A 14677-nucleotide genomic window follows, 5' to 3' on the forward strand; every position below is an offset into this window, starting at 1 on the left:
CATCACTATTTTATGAACGTTCAATTATGTTGGACTGAGATTTCGTCATACTTCTAATCGATGTGTATCCCGCCTCTCGCCCGAACATTGCTCGGATGGCCTCCGGCGCGCCCGCGACCCGCGTGCGGAGAAGCGCTACAGCAAATGGATGGACGGGATGTTCAAGAAGAAATGGTCTTGTTTCGACAAGGTATCGATCATGAAGACTGAGAGAATGCTGGCAAAATTTGTCTACGCGGCAAATGTCATATTCACAAATCAAATATTTTTATAGTATTATATATATTTCGAGTTTTATTATGAACTTCCTAGAGGTTAAGAAGAATAGAAAGGCCGTTAAAAAACTGCTGACATTCTAGAGAATATGATTATAACAAATTCAATCAGAGTATTTAATGATACTTTTCTTGGTTTCCCTTTTTCATTTGTTTACATTGGAGAATGATAGGATGACCTCACGTCCATCCATCCATTTTCTGCACCGCTTCTCCTCGCGCGGGTCGCGGGCGCGCCGGAGCCCATCCCAGCAATCTTCGAGCGAGAGGCGGGCGACACCCTGAGCCGGTCGCCAGCCAATCGCAGGGCACATACAAACAAGCAGGCATTCGCGCTCACGTTCACACCTACGGGCAATTTCGAGTCTTCAATCGAGCTACCGCGCATGTTTTTGGGACGCCGGAGAAAAGCCACGCGGGCACGGGGAGAACGAGCAAAGTCCGCGCAGGCGGGGCCGCGACTTGAACCCCGGTCCTCAGAACTGTGAGGCGGACGCTCTAACCGGTCGCCCACCGTGCCGCCTGACTTAACACGCGAGACCTGATTTGATATGCATATTCGGTTTTGTACTGTTGTGTACCGCTCTCATCGAAATAAAAAGTTGCATACAGCGCATTTACATATGAATGAAAAACGATTGAATCCCAGTCACAGAAAGAGTTAATTTTGTTCTCGTCATCAATGTTATATTTATTCAAGCATACGTTGACAATAATATAAAATAAAAATAATAATTCTAATCAGCTATCAAAGAGTTTGTCCGCAGCCGAGGGTCACGTGAGGCGCGGCTGACCGGTTTGCCGCCTGGCGGCATCGCTTCCTGTGTTCATCGCAGCTCCTCATTGGTCGGTTGTCTGCGCGGCGGCCGTGACGGCGTCCACCCGAACGGGAGCACGCGGACTTGAAAACACTCCGCGCACAAGAGCCTCTTAGGACTGAGGGAAGACCACCGGGTATATTTGACTGTAGTGGTCCACAAAGTGCACCTCCAGGCCCTCCGTGATGTAGTCCGGCAGGTCCGAGAAGTCCTTCCTGTTCTCCGCCGGCAGGATGATGCACGTCACTCCGGCGCGTCGGGCCTGGCGCGAAACAAAACAACAGACACGTCAAAAGGCAAACAGATGACCGAGCATCCCGGCGGGACTGGTCGAAAAACTACAAACGATGTCAGCGTGCGACCGACCGCGATGGTTTTCTCCTTGATTCCTCCCACGGGAAGTATTTTCCCGGTCAGGGACACCTCGCCGGTCATGGCGACGTCGGGACGCACGGGCCGACCGGTCGCCAGGGACAACAGGGCCGTGACGATGGTGCAGCCGGCGCTCGGGCCGTCCTTGGGGGTGGCCCCCTGGGGGAATGAAATGAGAGATGAAACCATTGCAGTGTGGAGCACTGATGGAATCGTCATCTTTTTCCTTCTGTCACCTCAGGAACGTGAAGGTGCAGGTGAGAGTTGACCAGGAAGTCGTTTTCAGGTTCTTGCTGCATTAGGAACGCTCTGGCGAAGGTTGAAGCGATTTTGGCGCTTTCCTTCATGACGTCGCCCAGCTGACCTAAGAGAGGGTGAGGGCCAAGTATGAACAGATCGTTATCGTTGTATAGACGCACGAATGCCGCTCGAGCGTCGGCCCGTCGTGTCGAAGCGAGCAGAAGAAAAAGACAACTCAAGAACCACGTCAGGACCGGAGTCAGTCGAGAACAATCATCAGGAAGCGACTTAAAGATCAAGTCGAGAACCACGTCTCGTCAACGGGTGAAAAATCAAACAAGGAACAAGTCACAAGTCACCACCCATGACGACAAGCACCACGTCAAGAACAGCTCAACAATTGAAGAATGCTGCGCAGAAGCCCGAGCTGCTAAGCGTCGTTGGCGTCCGTTCGCGTGCGGCGTCCTGACCCGTTAGCTCCAGAGAACCTTCTCCTTTGCCGTCTTTCACCGAAGGACGACGCACGGACGTCTCGATGAACAGAGTGGAGCCTCCTGCACACACAACAACACCGTTAGTGTATGTGTGTGCTTTTTGCATGTGCGTTCGTGTTTTGAGTGTTTCTTTCTGCGTGTGTGTGCATACTGTATGCGTTTGCGCATGTGAGCGCTTGTCAGAGACTGACCCATGGCGGTCCAGGCCAGCCCCATGACGACTCCCGGCGGCGTGACGTCATACATCCTGTCCACGGTGAAAACCGGTTTCCCGACGTACTCCTGCAGGTTGTCTGGAGTCACGCCGACCTCTTCCAGCTGTCCGCTGACGATGGAGAACGCAACCTTGCGGAAAACCTGACGGACCGACAAACCGCATCGGACGTCACAGAAAACACGAGGTCCTCCGAGGTGTCCCCCTCTCGGTACGGCAACGAGGACGCTTTTGCTTTGTTAGTGAGCGACACTACAGAAGTGCAAAACTAATCACGGAACAACCGCCGTGTCAAGAACCGCATCGAGAACCCGTCAACGACAGTCAGGATGGTGGACACACGACGAGTCAAGCTTTCGTGCAACGCTGTGGAGGAGCAAGAAATAGCCAGTTCCATTCTAACCAGGAACTACCGGAATTTCTTGTATATAATGCGCTTCCACCCCCACCAAAAAAAAAAGTCCATCCTGCATACAATACATAGATATAAAAAAACCAAAAAAATAAATACATAAAAAGTTATGTATTAGTAGATGTTTTAGAAAAGACAATTTAGTTTTAAAATCATGTGCATTTCAAATGTTGCATTCTATTTAGGTTTCTGTTAAAAGTGACATGGTTCCAGACTTGGGTCTTGGCCCGGTTCTTGACTGGTTTCTTTTTGTGCTTGTACACATGCTTCTTGGCTTCGTTCCTGCCACAATTCCTGGCTCGGTTCTTTATATGTAGAGGCACATTTTTATTAACTTCTGCAAAAAATTATGTCATCAAGATAGTACGAGTTGAGATGACTCGTCGAGGGCCGCTTACCTTTTCCACTTGTTTCTGCAGGTTCCTGACGCCGGACTCTCTGCAGTACTGTCGGATCAGTAGACCGAGAGCTTCAGACGAGATGGACGCCTTCTCCTCGCTCAGGCCGCACAGCGAGCGCAGCTGTGGGACCAGGTACCGCTGCAACACACCGGGAAGAAAGGGAAAATCAACACCGTGATCGTCGTCGGGGTTTTTTGCGGGCCCGAATGGAGGCAGAGGTGGTATCATTCTGATCAACATCTTCACAAACTACAAACCATTAAGTTACCTGGGCGATGGCCAGTTTCTCCTGAGCTACGTATCCAGACACATTAATCATCTCCATGCGGTCTCGGAGAGGTTCCGGGATGGTGTCGGTCACGTTGGCCGTGCAGATGAAGAGAACCTTCAGCATTTCAACACAGTCGGCGCGAGATGACGACACGTTTCACATAGATGCCGCACGACGCATTCGCACCTTGGAAAGATCCACGGGAACATCTAGGTAATGGTCCAGGAAGTTTGCATTCTGCTCGGGGTCCAGAAGCTCCAGCAGAGCCGAGGACGGGTCGCCCTGATACCCGCGGCCCATTTTGTCCACCTGGTAACGACACATTACGCAAACGTCATTTTGTCTCCGTGGCAATGGTAGCGTGTCGTGGGAATCGCACGTCACACCGAGACGAGCTCTTCAAGCGGTTGCAGTCCGCTTGCAAGTGAACTCTGGCGTGGATCGGTTCACCCGCGCTCAAATGTGACCGCTACACACACACACACACACACACACACACGAAACACACCAAAGAGGGGCATCGTTTGTAGGTGATGTCATTTCAAGTGCAGGAACCTTACATGGCATGGTTCCTGGTTCTTAACTTGTTACTGACTTGGTTCTTGACATGGATTCCGACTTGGTTCGTGCCTTGGTTCTTGTCAGGTTCTCAAATGGTTCTTGGCATGATTATTGACTTGGTTCCTGCCAGGCATGATTATTGGCATGGTTCCCAAATTGGTTTCTGAATTGGTTCTTGGCAGGCTTATTCATAAGCACAGTTCTTGACTTGTCTGAATCCAGATAAAAGCTGTGTTCACGTCAGTTTGGTTGGGTTCACTTCCAAGTGAACTCGGATGCAATTCCTGTCATTTCCGCTCAAGTGTGAACGCTGCACGGACCAAAGACGGACCGGCATTGTAATGACCAGGTTTTGGCCCCAGGAACAATACAACGGAACTAGGAACTATCGGGTGGCCACTGTGTGTTTGAGCTGCAGGAACTCGTCTAAATTTAGTTCTGGAGTAACTTATCAGGGCCAAAAGAAGAGGCCCAGGAACCTCTTGGGGGAGGTCTGAACATTTGACTGGAACCTTTTAGATCTAAGAAGTACCGAGAACTAAAAGGTTTCTGGAACTTTAGGTGAAAACGTGTCTTCAGACACTTCAGTGCTGACCTCATCTATCAGAACCAGAGGGTTCTCCGTTTTGGTTTTCTTGAGGCACTGGATGATCTTCCCCGGCATCGCACCAACATACGTCCTCCTAAGTACACACACACACACACACATTAGCGAAAGCAGTGCACGTGACCGCAAATATGGTTCCCACCTGTGTCCTTTGATTTCGGCAACATCCGTCATGCCGCCCACACTGAACCTGAAGTACTCGCGGTTGAGGGCGCGGGCGATGGAGCGGGCGATGGAGGTCTTGCCCACCCCCGGGGGGCCGTAGAAGCACAGGATCTTGCCCTGCGTGGACCCTCGCAGCTGGCTGACCGCTATAAACTCCTGCACAAACCAATCAAGAACCATGGTAAAAACAACGCGAGAACAAAGGACCCATGTACACGACCATATCAAGAACCAAGTTAAGAGCCAGGAACTGTCAGGAACAACATCAAGAAACAGGAAACAACAATAGTAAAACAATGTTGAAACATCAAGAACCGGTTCAACAACACACACTCACTCGTACAAGTGTTCCCTGTGTGTGTGGGCACTGACCAATATGCGCTTCTTCACATCATCCATCCCATAATGATCTTCCTCCAGAACCTCATTGGCTCTGTCCAAGGCCAGGTTCTCCTCACTGTTGGTGCCCCAGGGCATGCTGGTTAGCCAGTCCAGGTAATTGCGGGTCACACTGAAGACACACACACACACACACACACATTAGCGATCCGGCGTCATCTGGAGACCGACGTCAAAGTCGACCCACTTGAACTCCGAGGAGTGGTTGTCGAGCAGCGCCATCTTGGTGAGCTCCTCGTTGATGACGTCCATGATGTGCTGAGGGACCGTCCTGTCCTTCAAACGCTCACGGAACTTCTCCTCGATGGCCTCCTTGTCTTCCTTCTCCAGACCCAACTCCTGCACGCGAACACAAACAGACACGCGCGCATAAAATACTCGCCTTAACCCCTGACATCTAGATTTGGGCCTGTTTCACTGCCACTTCCCCTCTCTCCTCCACAATGATCGAAGCGGGGCTGTCCGGCCCTTTCGACGAGGGGATGTCGTTCATCTTTGAGGACTCTGGGCCTGTGAAGACTTTTGAGACTCGTTTGTGATCAAGGGCTATACGAGTTGACTTGACTTTGTAGCGACGTTTACAATCATCCGTGTTTTCCATTCTCTCAGTCAACTGATCTTCTTCTTCTCTCTGCCACTTTTTGTTTTTCTACATGACCTTCTGCTCAGTCTGACTGCACTGTCATTGGCTGACTTTGTTGATGCGTCACTGATTGGACAAAAGGCTGCCAATCATTATAAGAGCAACACTGATTGGTGGTAATGTCACTTCTTTATTTTCAGCACACAACATCTGATAATTAAATGATGCGTTTTGTTTTTAATGTTATTTACGACAAAAATGTAGATTATTAGGATAAAATGCCTCAAACTGCATACAAAGTTCAATTACAAGTTTGAGCGGAAAAAGTAGAACGGATCAGTGGTGACTTGGCTTTTTAAGATTTGCATCATTTGCTACCCCATTTTGTGACGCTGCCGTCTTGTTCGTGGCCTTCAAGGCAAGCAACTGTCGCTATGCTAACAGAGCAAAGTACGGAAAAGGCAAACATCCTGAACGAGCTGAACAGTTTGTCATTGGACAAAGTAGGAATTCTGGCAATGTGAAAGGAGACCCTCTCACCTTCTTGATAATCTTGAGTTGCTCCTGCAACAGGTACTTCCTGTGAGTCTGCTTGATTTTCTCCTCCACCTGCAAACAACAAACGCGGAGGGCGTTCGCGTTTGAGGCGAGCGGGCGACGCCTCGAAGAAAAAGGCGGGTTTTGAGCGCTCACCTCTCGGCCCAGACGCTGCTGCAACTTGCTGAGCTCAAACTCCTTCTTGAGCAGAGAAAGCGCTTTGTACAGACGCTTGGGGATCTGCACGCGAACAAAAGAACAACACTTAGCATCTAATGTAATACTGCACGGAAGAGAAACGGTAAACGTCCTGTGTTCCATTCCAGTCCTGTAGGCGGGGATTGTTACGCACTATTCCTTCAATGCTAAGACTTGATGGATGCGCGTGGAATGGATTCTTACAGACTTTTGACTTGACTCGCCGTTTGCCGGCTAAAGACGCACAAAACATGACATCGGGACCGCGGGAAGTTGCCGGCGGCTCTCACGTTGGTTTCCTCCAGGACGTCCTGCAGCTCGTGCGACTCGGCCCCCGTTAGCGCGGCGCCCATGTCGCTCAGGTAGATGGGGTTGTCCACCACACGCTGGCCCGCCTGCATCATCTGCAGAACAGACTCCCTGACGCACAAGCACGCGCACGTTAAGTCCGGCACCGCGCGACGATACACAAACGCTCAAGTGCACGCGACCACATGCGGTACACAAACAAACGCATGCACACAGACCACACAAAAACAAGAACAGACAACCACATACACGCAGCCACAAACACAAACCACACAAATACGCATGCACACAAACAAGAACAGACAACCACATACACACACACTCACAAAGTCACAAACACAAACCACACCAAACCATCCGCACAAATACGCATGCACACAAAAAGCCATATAAACTTAAACAAACCTGCGCGCGCACACAAACACACTCTCACAAACACACACACAAAGATCGGACCTGTAGAGGGGGTTGAGTGCGATGATGTCACGGATGGTCTTGACGATCTCGGCCGTCAGCGCCTGCAGCGGAAACAAAACAAAAAAAAGACCTCAGTCGCTTGGCCTCAACTGAAAAACAAACTCAATTGATGCTTTTGGCTAGTTGTAGTTGGGACATCCCCATCACATTTTTTTGGACCCGAGTCTGGAAATCAATACATTTTCAAAAATTATATATAAACTAAAAAACAAAAACAATAATCATTTGGCATTTAGCAAATCCAAATAATTTTGGCAATCCTAATCGATCTTGTCGGGGGGGGGGGGGGGCGGGCGTGACTGCATCTGCTGTTCCTGCTGTGCACGCCTCGGCCTCTTAGGGGCGGTGCGGTAAGATGCATGCGCGGAGCTACACGTTTGCAGCAAGCTAAAAAAGAATAGAACAACAACGTCACAATAAAACATTCATTGAACTCGGTTTTCACAGATTAGGAAGAATATATGCCCGTGGAGTTCGTGTATTATTATCATTATTTGAAGGCAAATCCCCTCTAGATCTAATGCTAATTCTAGCTGGCAATTTGTAAAACCATCACGTGTCTTGTATTTAAATATACAACGTGTGTAATCCTTTCTGTTGCGTGTTTAGTTTAACAGTAAACTAACCTGGGGTGTCATTAAAAAGTTTAAGGCACGCTCAAGGGGGCCAGTAATGTCTTTGTGTCACGCACACACAAAAACACACAGTCTGGTTAATATAAAACGAAGCTATTACTGTTCCGTTTGACAAGATCTTTGTACTTTTGGATTGTTTTGTCACATTTGAAATGTCAGAAAATGAATAAAACCACTTTTACACCCGATCTCCATCAGCTGAAGATCATGTGATCGAGCCCGATTTTTGAGCATGTGATCGGATTTTATTTTAATTTGATTGATTTGTGCGTTTTAATCAACTTACAAGTACAGAGAAAAACAAATTCCCGGTAGGTCACGTGATCAGCAGACACGTGCGCGAGCATGCGCGCGTCTACCTTGACTTCCTCCGTGACGGTGAAGTGCTCGTGGAGGACGTTGTCCACTTCCACCATGAGGACGCCGGAGGAGGGCAGAGGCCGGAGTTCTGGCGTCAGGTCTGCTTCCGCAATCTGACCACCAACAGGAACTTCACAAATCACGAGGTCCACAAGGGCGAAAAAGCCGCGCGCACGCCGACTTACTTTGTGGTCCAGCTGCTCGGCCGGCTCGCCCGCCGGTTCCGTCCGACTGCGCTCGGCCTTGCGTCCGGACGGAGCCACGGCCCGGGGCTCCGACTCGGGCGACCACGCGGGTGCCGCCGCCGCCGCCTCCTCCTCCTCCTCGGCCTCCACCTCCAGACGCCTCGTGATGCGGACCCTGTGAAGCAGCATGTGGCTCGTTACCCAAGTAACTGCAAGCAATTGTGTTTGTAAACAATTGTAGGTTTGTTAACCACGGTACGTTTTTACACAATTGTATGTTTGTGAAAATAGTCCATTCGTAAACACTCGCTTGTGTATAAACTTTTAAAAAAGTTTCTAAACCACTGTTTATAAACTATTGTGTTTGTACAAACCATTGCCAACAGTGGTATGTTTATGACCAATTCTGTGTTTGTAAACAATTAGATTTAGGTAAATTGCCTTTTTGTAAACATTGTTTGTAAGCGCCCCTCCTGGTAGCCGTCACCTTAGCGTGGTGGAGGGGTTTGTGTGTCCCAATGATCCTAGGAGCTAAGTTGTCTGAGGCTTCACGCCCCTGGTAGGGTCGCCCATGGCAAACAGGTCCTCGGTGAGGGACCAGACAAAGCACGCCTCAAAGACCCCTTATGATGACGACAAACGATGGTCTCAGTTTTCCGGAGGGTGTGTTCCAACTTCCGGGGGATCACACTCCTCAGCCTCCCTGGTAAGGTCTATTCAGGGGTGCTGGAGAGGAAGTCGAACCTCAGACTCAGGAGGAGCAGTGTGGTTTTCGTCCTGGCCGTGGAACTGCGGACCAGCTCTACACCCTCGGCAGGGTCCTCGAGGGTGCGCGAGAGTTCTAGGCGCAGCCGAGGCGTAGAGGGGGTCCGGTTTGGTGGCCTCAGTATTGCATCTCTGCTTTTTGCAGACCATGCGGTTCCGTTGGCTTCATCAAGCCGCGATCTCCAACTCTCGCTTCCGCGTTTCACAGCCGAGTGTGAAGCGGCTGGCATGAGAATCGGCACCTCCGAATCTGAGACCGCGGTCCTCGGTCGGAAAAGGCCGGCGTGCCCTCTCCGGGTCGGGGATGAGATCCTGCCCCAAGTGGAGGAGTTCAAGTATCGGTCCGTTGTGGTAAAGAAGGAGCTAAGCCGAAAGCTCTCAATATGCCGTCAATCTACGTTCCTACCCTCACCTACGGTCACGAGCTATGGGACCGAAAGAACAAGATCCCGGATACGAGCGGCCGAAATGAGTTTCCTCCGCAGGGTGTCCGGGCTCTCCTTTAGAGATAGGGTGAGAAGCTCGGTCATCCGGGAGGATCTCAGAGGAGAGCCGCTGCTCCTCCGAGTACGAGAGGAGCCAGGCGAGGTGGCTGGGGGATCTGATTCGGATGCCTCCCGGACGTTCCGGGCACGTCCCACCGGGAGGAGACCCCGGGGACGACCCAGGACACGCCAGAGAGACTACGTCTTTCGGCTGGCCCGGGAACGCCTCAGGATCTACCCGGAAGAGCTGGATGAAGTGGCTTGGCAGAGGGAAATCTGGGCGTTCCTGCTAAAGCTACTGCCCCCGCGACTCGACCTCGGGTAAGCGGTAGAAAATGGATGTATGGATGGATGTTTGTAAACAATTATATGGTTATGAACAATTCTTATGATTGGAAACAAATTTGTCTGAGAGCAATTGGTACAACCCCAATTTCAATGAAGTTGGGACGTTGTGTTAACTAAATCAAAACAGAATACAATAATTTGAAAATCATGTTCAACCTCTATTTCATTGAATACACTACAAAGACGACATTTAATGTTTAAACTGATAAACTTGATTGTTTTTAGCAAACATTCATGAACTTAGAATTTGATGGCTGCAACAGGTTCCGAAAAAGCTGGGCCAGGGTCGTGTTTGCCACCGTGTTACATCTCCTTTCCTTTGAACAACATTCAATCAACGTTTGGGAACTGAGGACACGAATTGTTGAAGCTTTGTCGGTGGAATTCTTTCCCATTCTCGCTCGATGTACAGCTTCAGCTGTTCAACAGTCTCCGTTGTCGCATTTTACGCTTCAAAATGGCCACGCATTTTCAATGGGAGACGGGTCTGGACTGCAGGCAGGCCCGTCTAGTACCCGCACTCTTTTACTGCGAAGCCACGCTTTTGTAACACGTGCAGAATGTGGTTTGGCATTGTCTTGCTGAAATAAGCAGGGGTGTCCATGAAAAAGATGTCGCTTGGATGGCAGCATATGTTTCTCCAAAACCTGTATGTTTGGTGTTTGATGAACATTCCTCAACTTTTCTTTTGTCTTTTTTGTCACCTGTCCCAGCGTTTTTGGAACGTGTTGCAGCCATTCAAATTCTAAGGTAAAAAGTATTTACTAAAAAAAAATCAAGTTGATCAGTTTGAACATGAAATATTTTGTCTTTGTTGTGTATTCAATTGCATATAGGTGGAACATGATTTGCAAATCATTGTATTCCAACGTCCCAACTTCATTGGAATTGGGGTTGTGCATGTGTAAACAATTGTATGTTTATGACTGTGTTTTTAAACAATTATCGGTGAAAATTGCCTTTTGGAAGCCACATGTTTGTAATCAGTTATACGTTTATGAACGACTGTATGTTTGTAAACGATTAACATATTTGTGAAAAATGGAATGTTCATGAACAATATGTTCGTAAACATTGGCAAAAACATTGTCTCTTCCTGAGCAATGGAACGTGTTGAACAATTGTAAGTTAGTTTTTTCCCCAGTTGTACATCGGTAAACAATCGTTTGTACGTTTGTGAATAATTCTATGCAAAACGGTGACAGCGGCTACCGTGCAAGTCCGTCGACCTCGTGGCATACTGCGTTCCGTTTCCGCACGTCAGTTCCGTACAAGCACTCCTCGTTCTCCTCACCTGCGGTGGCCCATGACGATCATCCTCAGCTTGTCCCCGAGGTCCTGCATCTCGTGAATCTGCACGAAGGTCCCCGTGCCGTAGACGGCGTCCAGGGACTCCACCACGTCCGACTCGTTGCTGCGACACACGCAGACGCACAGACACGGACGGGTCAGAAGCGGCGCCGAGGACGGCGGGAGCGCCGGCACGATGCGGGACGTACTTGTCGTCTGTCTTGAGGAAGACTCCGGCGTAGGGCTGCGCCAGGCGGACCTTCCTCCTGAGCAGCTCCATCAGGTTTTTGTTTTTCACCTGCCGCAAACACATCAGGTGTCACTAGGGATGGACAATTTGTCCATTTTCTTGATGGAGTTTATTTTTCAAGACAATGTTGGCACCGAGACACCACAACACTACCTTTGTCTCAATGAACCTCCTCAACTCACTCCAACATAGTTCCTTTGCATCGAGATGAGACCATGGGATGGCGGCCAAGCACTACTTGTGTCAAAATGAAACTCCTCAACTCACGTCAACACCATTTCTTGCCACCAGGATGCCACACGGTGGCAGCAAATAACTACTTTTGTCGAAATGAAACTCCTCAACTCACTTCAACCGAGTTTCTTGGCACGAAGATGCCGCAAGGTGGTGCCTAATCACTACTTCTGACATTTGTGTTTGGTGTCTGGCCGTCAGACATAAAATAGGCGCATGAGCTCAATAAAGGTAAAAGTAATTTGCCCCTTTCCTCTTTCCAATGTGAATAAAGCGGTGGCATCCAGCGTCGTTCAGAAGTGGTGCCCGACCGCTTTGACAGCATGGGCTGTCATTGACAAGCAACCAAACATTGCGTCGCGTGGCATAATCGCAACAGCAACATGCCATAATCGCCCTCGTCGTCCTCACCTCGATGATCTTGATGAACCGGGGGAACACGGGGTTCCTGCTCACGGCGATCAGTGGCACATTGGGGAACACCTCCGGCACCATCATGGGTGTCAGAGCCGTCATCTGAGCTCCAGCGTACGCCGCTCCTCCGTCCTCACCTACGCCGCCACCGCCGCCGCCGGACTCCTCTCCTCCCGAGCCGCCGCCGCCGCCGCCGCTCTCCGCGCCGTCCTCCCCGGAGAAGCCGGCGCCGCTCGCCCGGTTCCCGAAGGCTCTGGGGCGGCATGACGACGATGTGAGGAGTCCGGAATGGACGCCGGTCACCCGCATCCAGCGACTCGGTCCTGCCGTCACGTCGGCCGCGTGAAGCGAGCCGCTGCTGTTATACAGACGAGCCGAGCGGAACCCGCCCGGGTCCGGTGTGTCGGCCCGGTGTAGGCCGGACCTCAAGCACCCGGCCGGCTTGAGTTTGACAACGTGGGCGGGCTTACTGTGGAGAAGTGCCGCTGCTCGCATCATCTTCATGTACGCCGCCATGGTTCTCTGGCGCTTTCCATGAGGCGCCGACTTCCGTCCGAGGCTGATGACGTCAGCGTTCCCATTTGCACACGAACTAAACGTCGTCTGTTTCGGCCCGTTGCGCAGGAATGAATGCGTTTTGGGTGTACTGTTAAGTTTATAATCCTAGCTGTGGTAAAATAACAAACTTTCAATTATGTTTCACGTCCTTATTGATGTATATATTTTAATCATTATTTGTGTTGTGTGGTGTTACACAAGCAGGCTGTGATGTTTCCAGTTGACTTGTTTTGTAACACCACCTGTGTGAAACTCCTCTATTTTTCATTAATGATATTACATTGTTTGTATAAAATAGTATATATTTCTTCTTCATTGCTCGTGTAAAATGGTAACCGGACTACGCTCAGAGAGAACTTGAACGTCCCCATTCCAGTGGCCAAAGCGCTTCGGAGATGCTCGAACATTCATTCGCCACCGGCCTCCCCACACTGTTAGGAATAGTGAATAGTGATGCACAAACAGGTTGTCAATTACATTTGTAATGTTTTAGGTGCTCTCTGTTGTTTTGAATGCTACCTGTAATAACATTTTTGCATGAACGACATTTTTTGGTGAATATATTTATTACATTGGCATGTTTTTTTGATTTGTGTTGTGTGGCATCATCAAGATGGATTAATTTGGCAATAATGTTGAAGCTGGTGTACTTTTTCTAACTCGGCTATATGATAAAATGTGACATTTCACATGAATATTTCACTTTGTATTGCAATTATAATATAATTTGATATATATTATTAGTGCCCTGCGATTGGCTGGCGACCAGTTCAGTTTCCATCCATCCATTTTCTGTGCCGCTTCCCCTCACGCGGCTTGCGGGCGTGCTGGCGCCCATCCCAGCTATCTCCGGGCGAGAGGCGGGGGTACACCCTGAACCGGTGACCAGCCAATCGCAGGGCACTTCCAAACAACCAACCATTCCTGCCTACGGGCAATTTAGAGACTTCAGTCAAGCCACCGCGCATGTTTTTGGGATGTGGGAGGAAACCGGAGCGCCCGGAGAAAAGCCACGCAGGCACTGGGAGAACACGCAAACGCCACACAGTCGGGGCCGGGGATTGAACCCGGGTCCTCAGAACTGTGAGGCAGATGTGCTAAGCAGTCGTCCACCGTGCCGCCATATTATATAATAGAATAGTATTTTCGATGACGATACTTTTTCAATCTATATTGTTGGATTGCTCTATTTGTACTCATGAATCTATGTTCCTTTATCTAACGATTAAGTTCCATTTCCAAAACACTAGGGTAATACATGTTTACGTTTTGTTATCCATGAGAATATGGAGAAGGTCGATCACTGAAGAATGATGGTTTCATGGTGACTCTCCCCTTTTCTGATAACAACCTAGGCCAGAGGTAAACAGATATCAAAACCTTCTACGTGAAAAAAAGGAGTTGGCTCCAATAAACGAGGCGGGTCATTGGGCGAACCTGCACAGTTGATTGAACGCACCCTGAGACTCAGCACTCTGGTGTCTTCTTTCTTTCCCTCTCTTTTTGGACAAAGAAAACGAACACGCAAGGACGATTGAACGTTCCGTGATCTATTGAACATTGACATTAGAAAACGTCCTTAACAATGTGGACTTTTCCCAAATTCCCCTTTTTTTTTTTTTTTTTTTTTTTTTTTAATAGACAGAAACGATGACACACAAACATTTGTGCTGTGTACCAATTCTAAAATAATTTTGTCGTCAAATTTTGTGCACTTTGTCCTACATTTGCGTCCAGTATACGTGGCCGTTCAGTGTAACGGCTTCAGTCGTCCTCCTCGTCCTGCTCCTCGTCCGAATCTCCCTCCTCGGCCTCCTCGG

General features: G+C 49.4%; 1 protein-coding gene across 2 annotated transcripts; it reads right to left on the reverse strand.

The window, feature by feature from the left end:
* Positions 1-530: 530 nt before the first annotated feature.
* lonp1 (lon peptidase 1, mitochondrial) lies at positions 531-14604 on the reverse strand. Of its 2 annotated transcripts, XM_061683356.1 has the most exons (22): positions 14295-14604; positions 12297-14208; positions 11611-11699; positions 11406-11525; positions 8514-8688; positions 8328-8441; positions 7313-7374; positions 6838-6967; positions 6506-6589; positions 6353-6421; positions 5417-5568; positions 5203-5341; positions 4808-4986; positions 4654-4741; positions 3684-3806; positions 3495-3611; positions 3224-3364; positions 2391-2556; positions 2176-2259; positions 1702-1829; positions 1460-1624; positions 531-1355 (listed from the first exon to the last, which is right to left on the reverse strand). In XM_061683356.1, exons 2-22 carry the CDS (start codon positions 12813-12815, stop codon positions 1206-1208), a joined length of 2994 nt encoding a protein of 997 aa, XP_061539340.1. In that variant the 5' UTR covers positions 12816-14208; positions 14295-14604; the 3' UTR covers positions 531-1205. The 2 variants fall into 2 exon arrangements, with proteins under 2 accessions (XP_061539340.1, XP_061539341.1); XM_061683357.1 differs by lacking the exon at positions 531-1355 and having other exon boundaries at positions 1535-1624; positions 2351-2556.
* Positions 14605-14677: the final 73 nt, after the last annotated feature.

Source organism: Phycodurus eques, chromosome 8 (assembly GCF_024500275.1).
Source record: "Phycodurus eques isolate BA_2022a chromosome 8, UOR_Pequ_1.1, whole genome shotgun sequence".
In the NCBI taxonomy this organism is placed as follows: domain Eukaryota; kingdom Metazoa; phylum Chordata; class Actinopteri; order Syngnathiformes; family Syngnathidae; genus Phycodurus; species Phycodurus eques.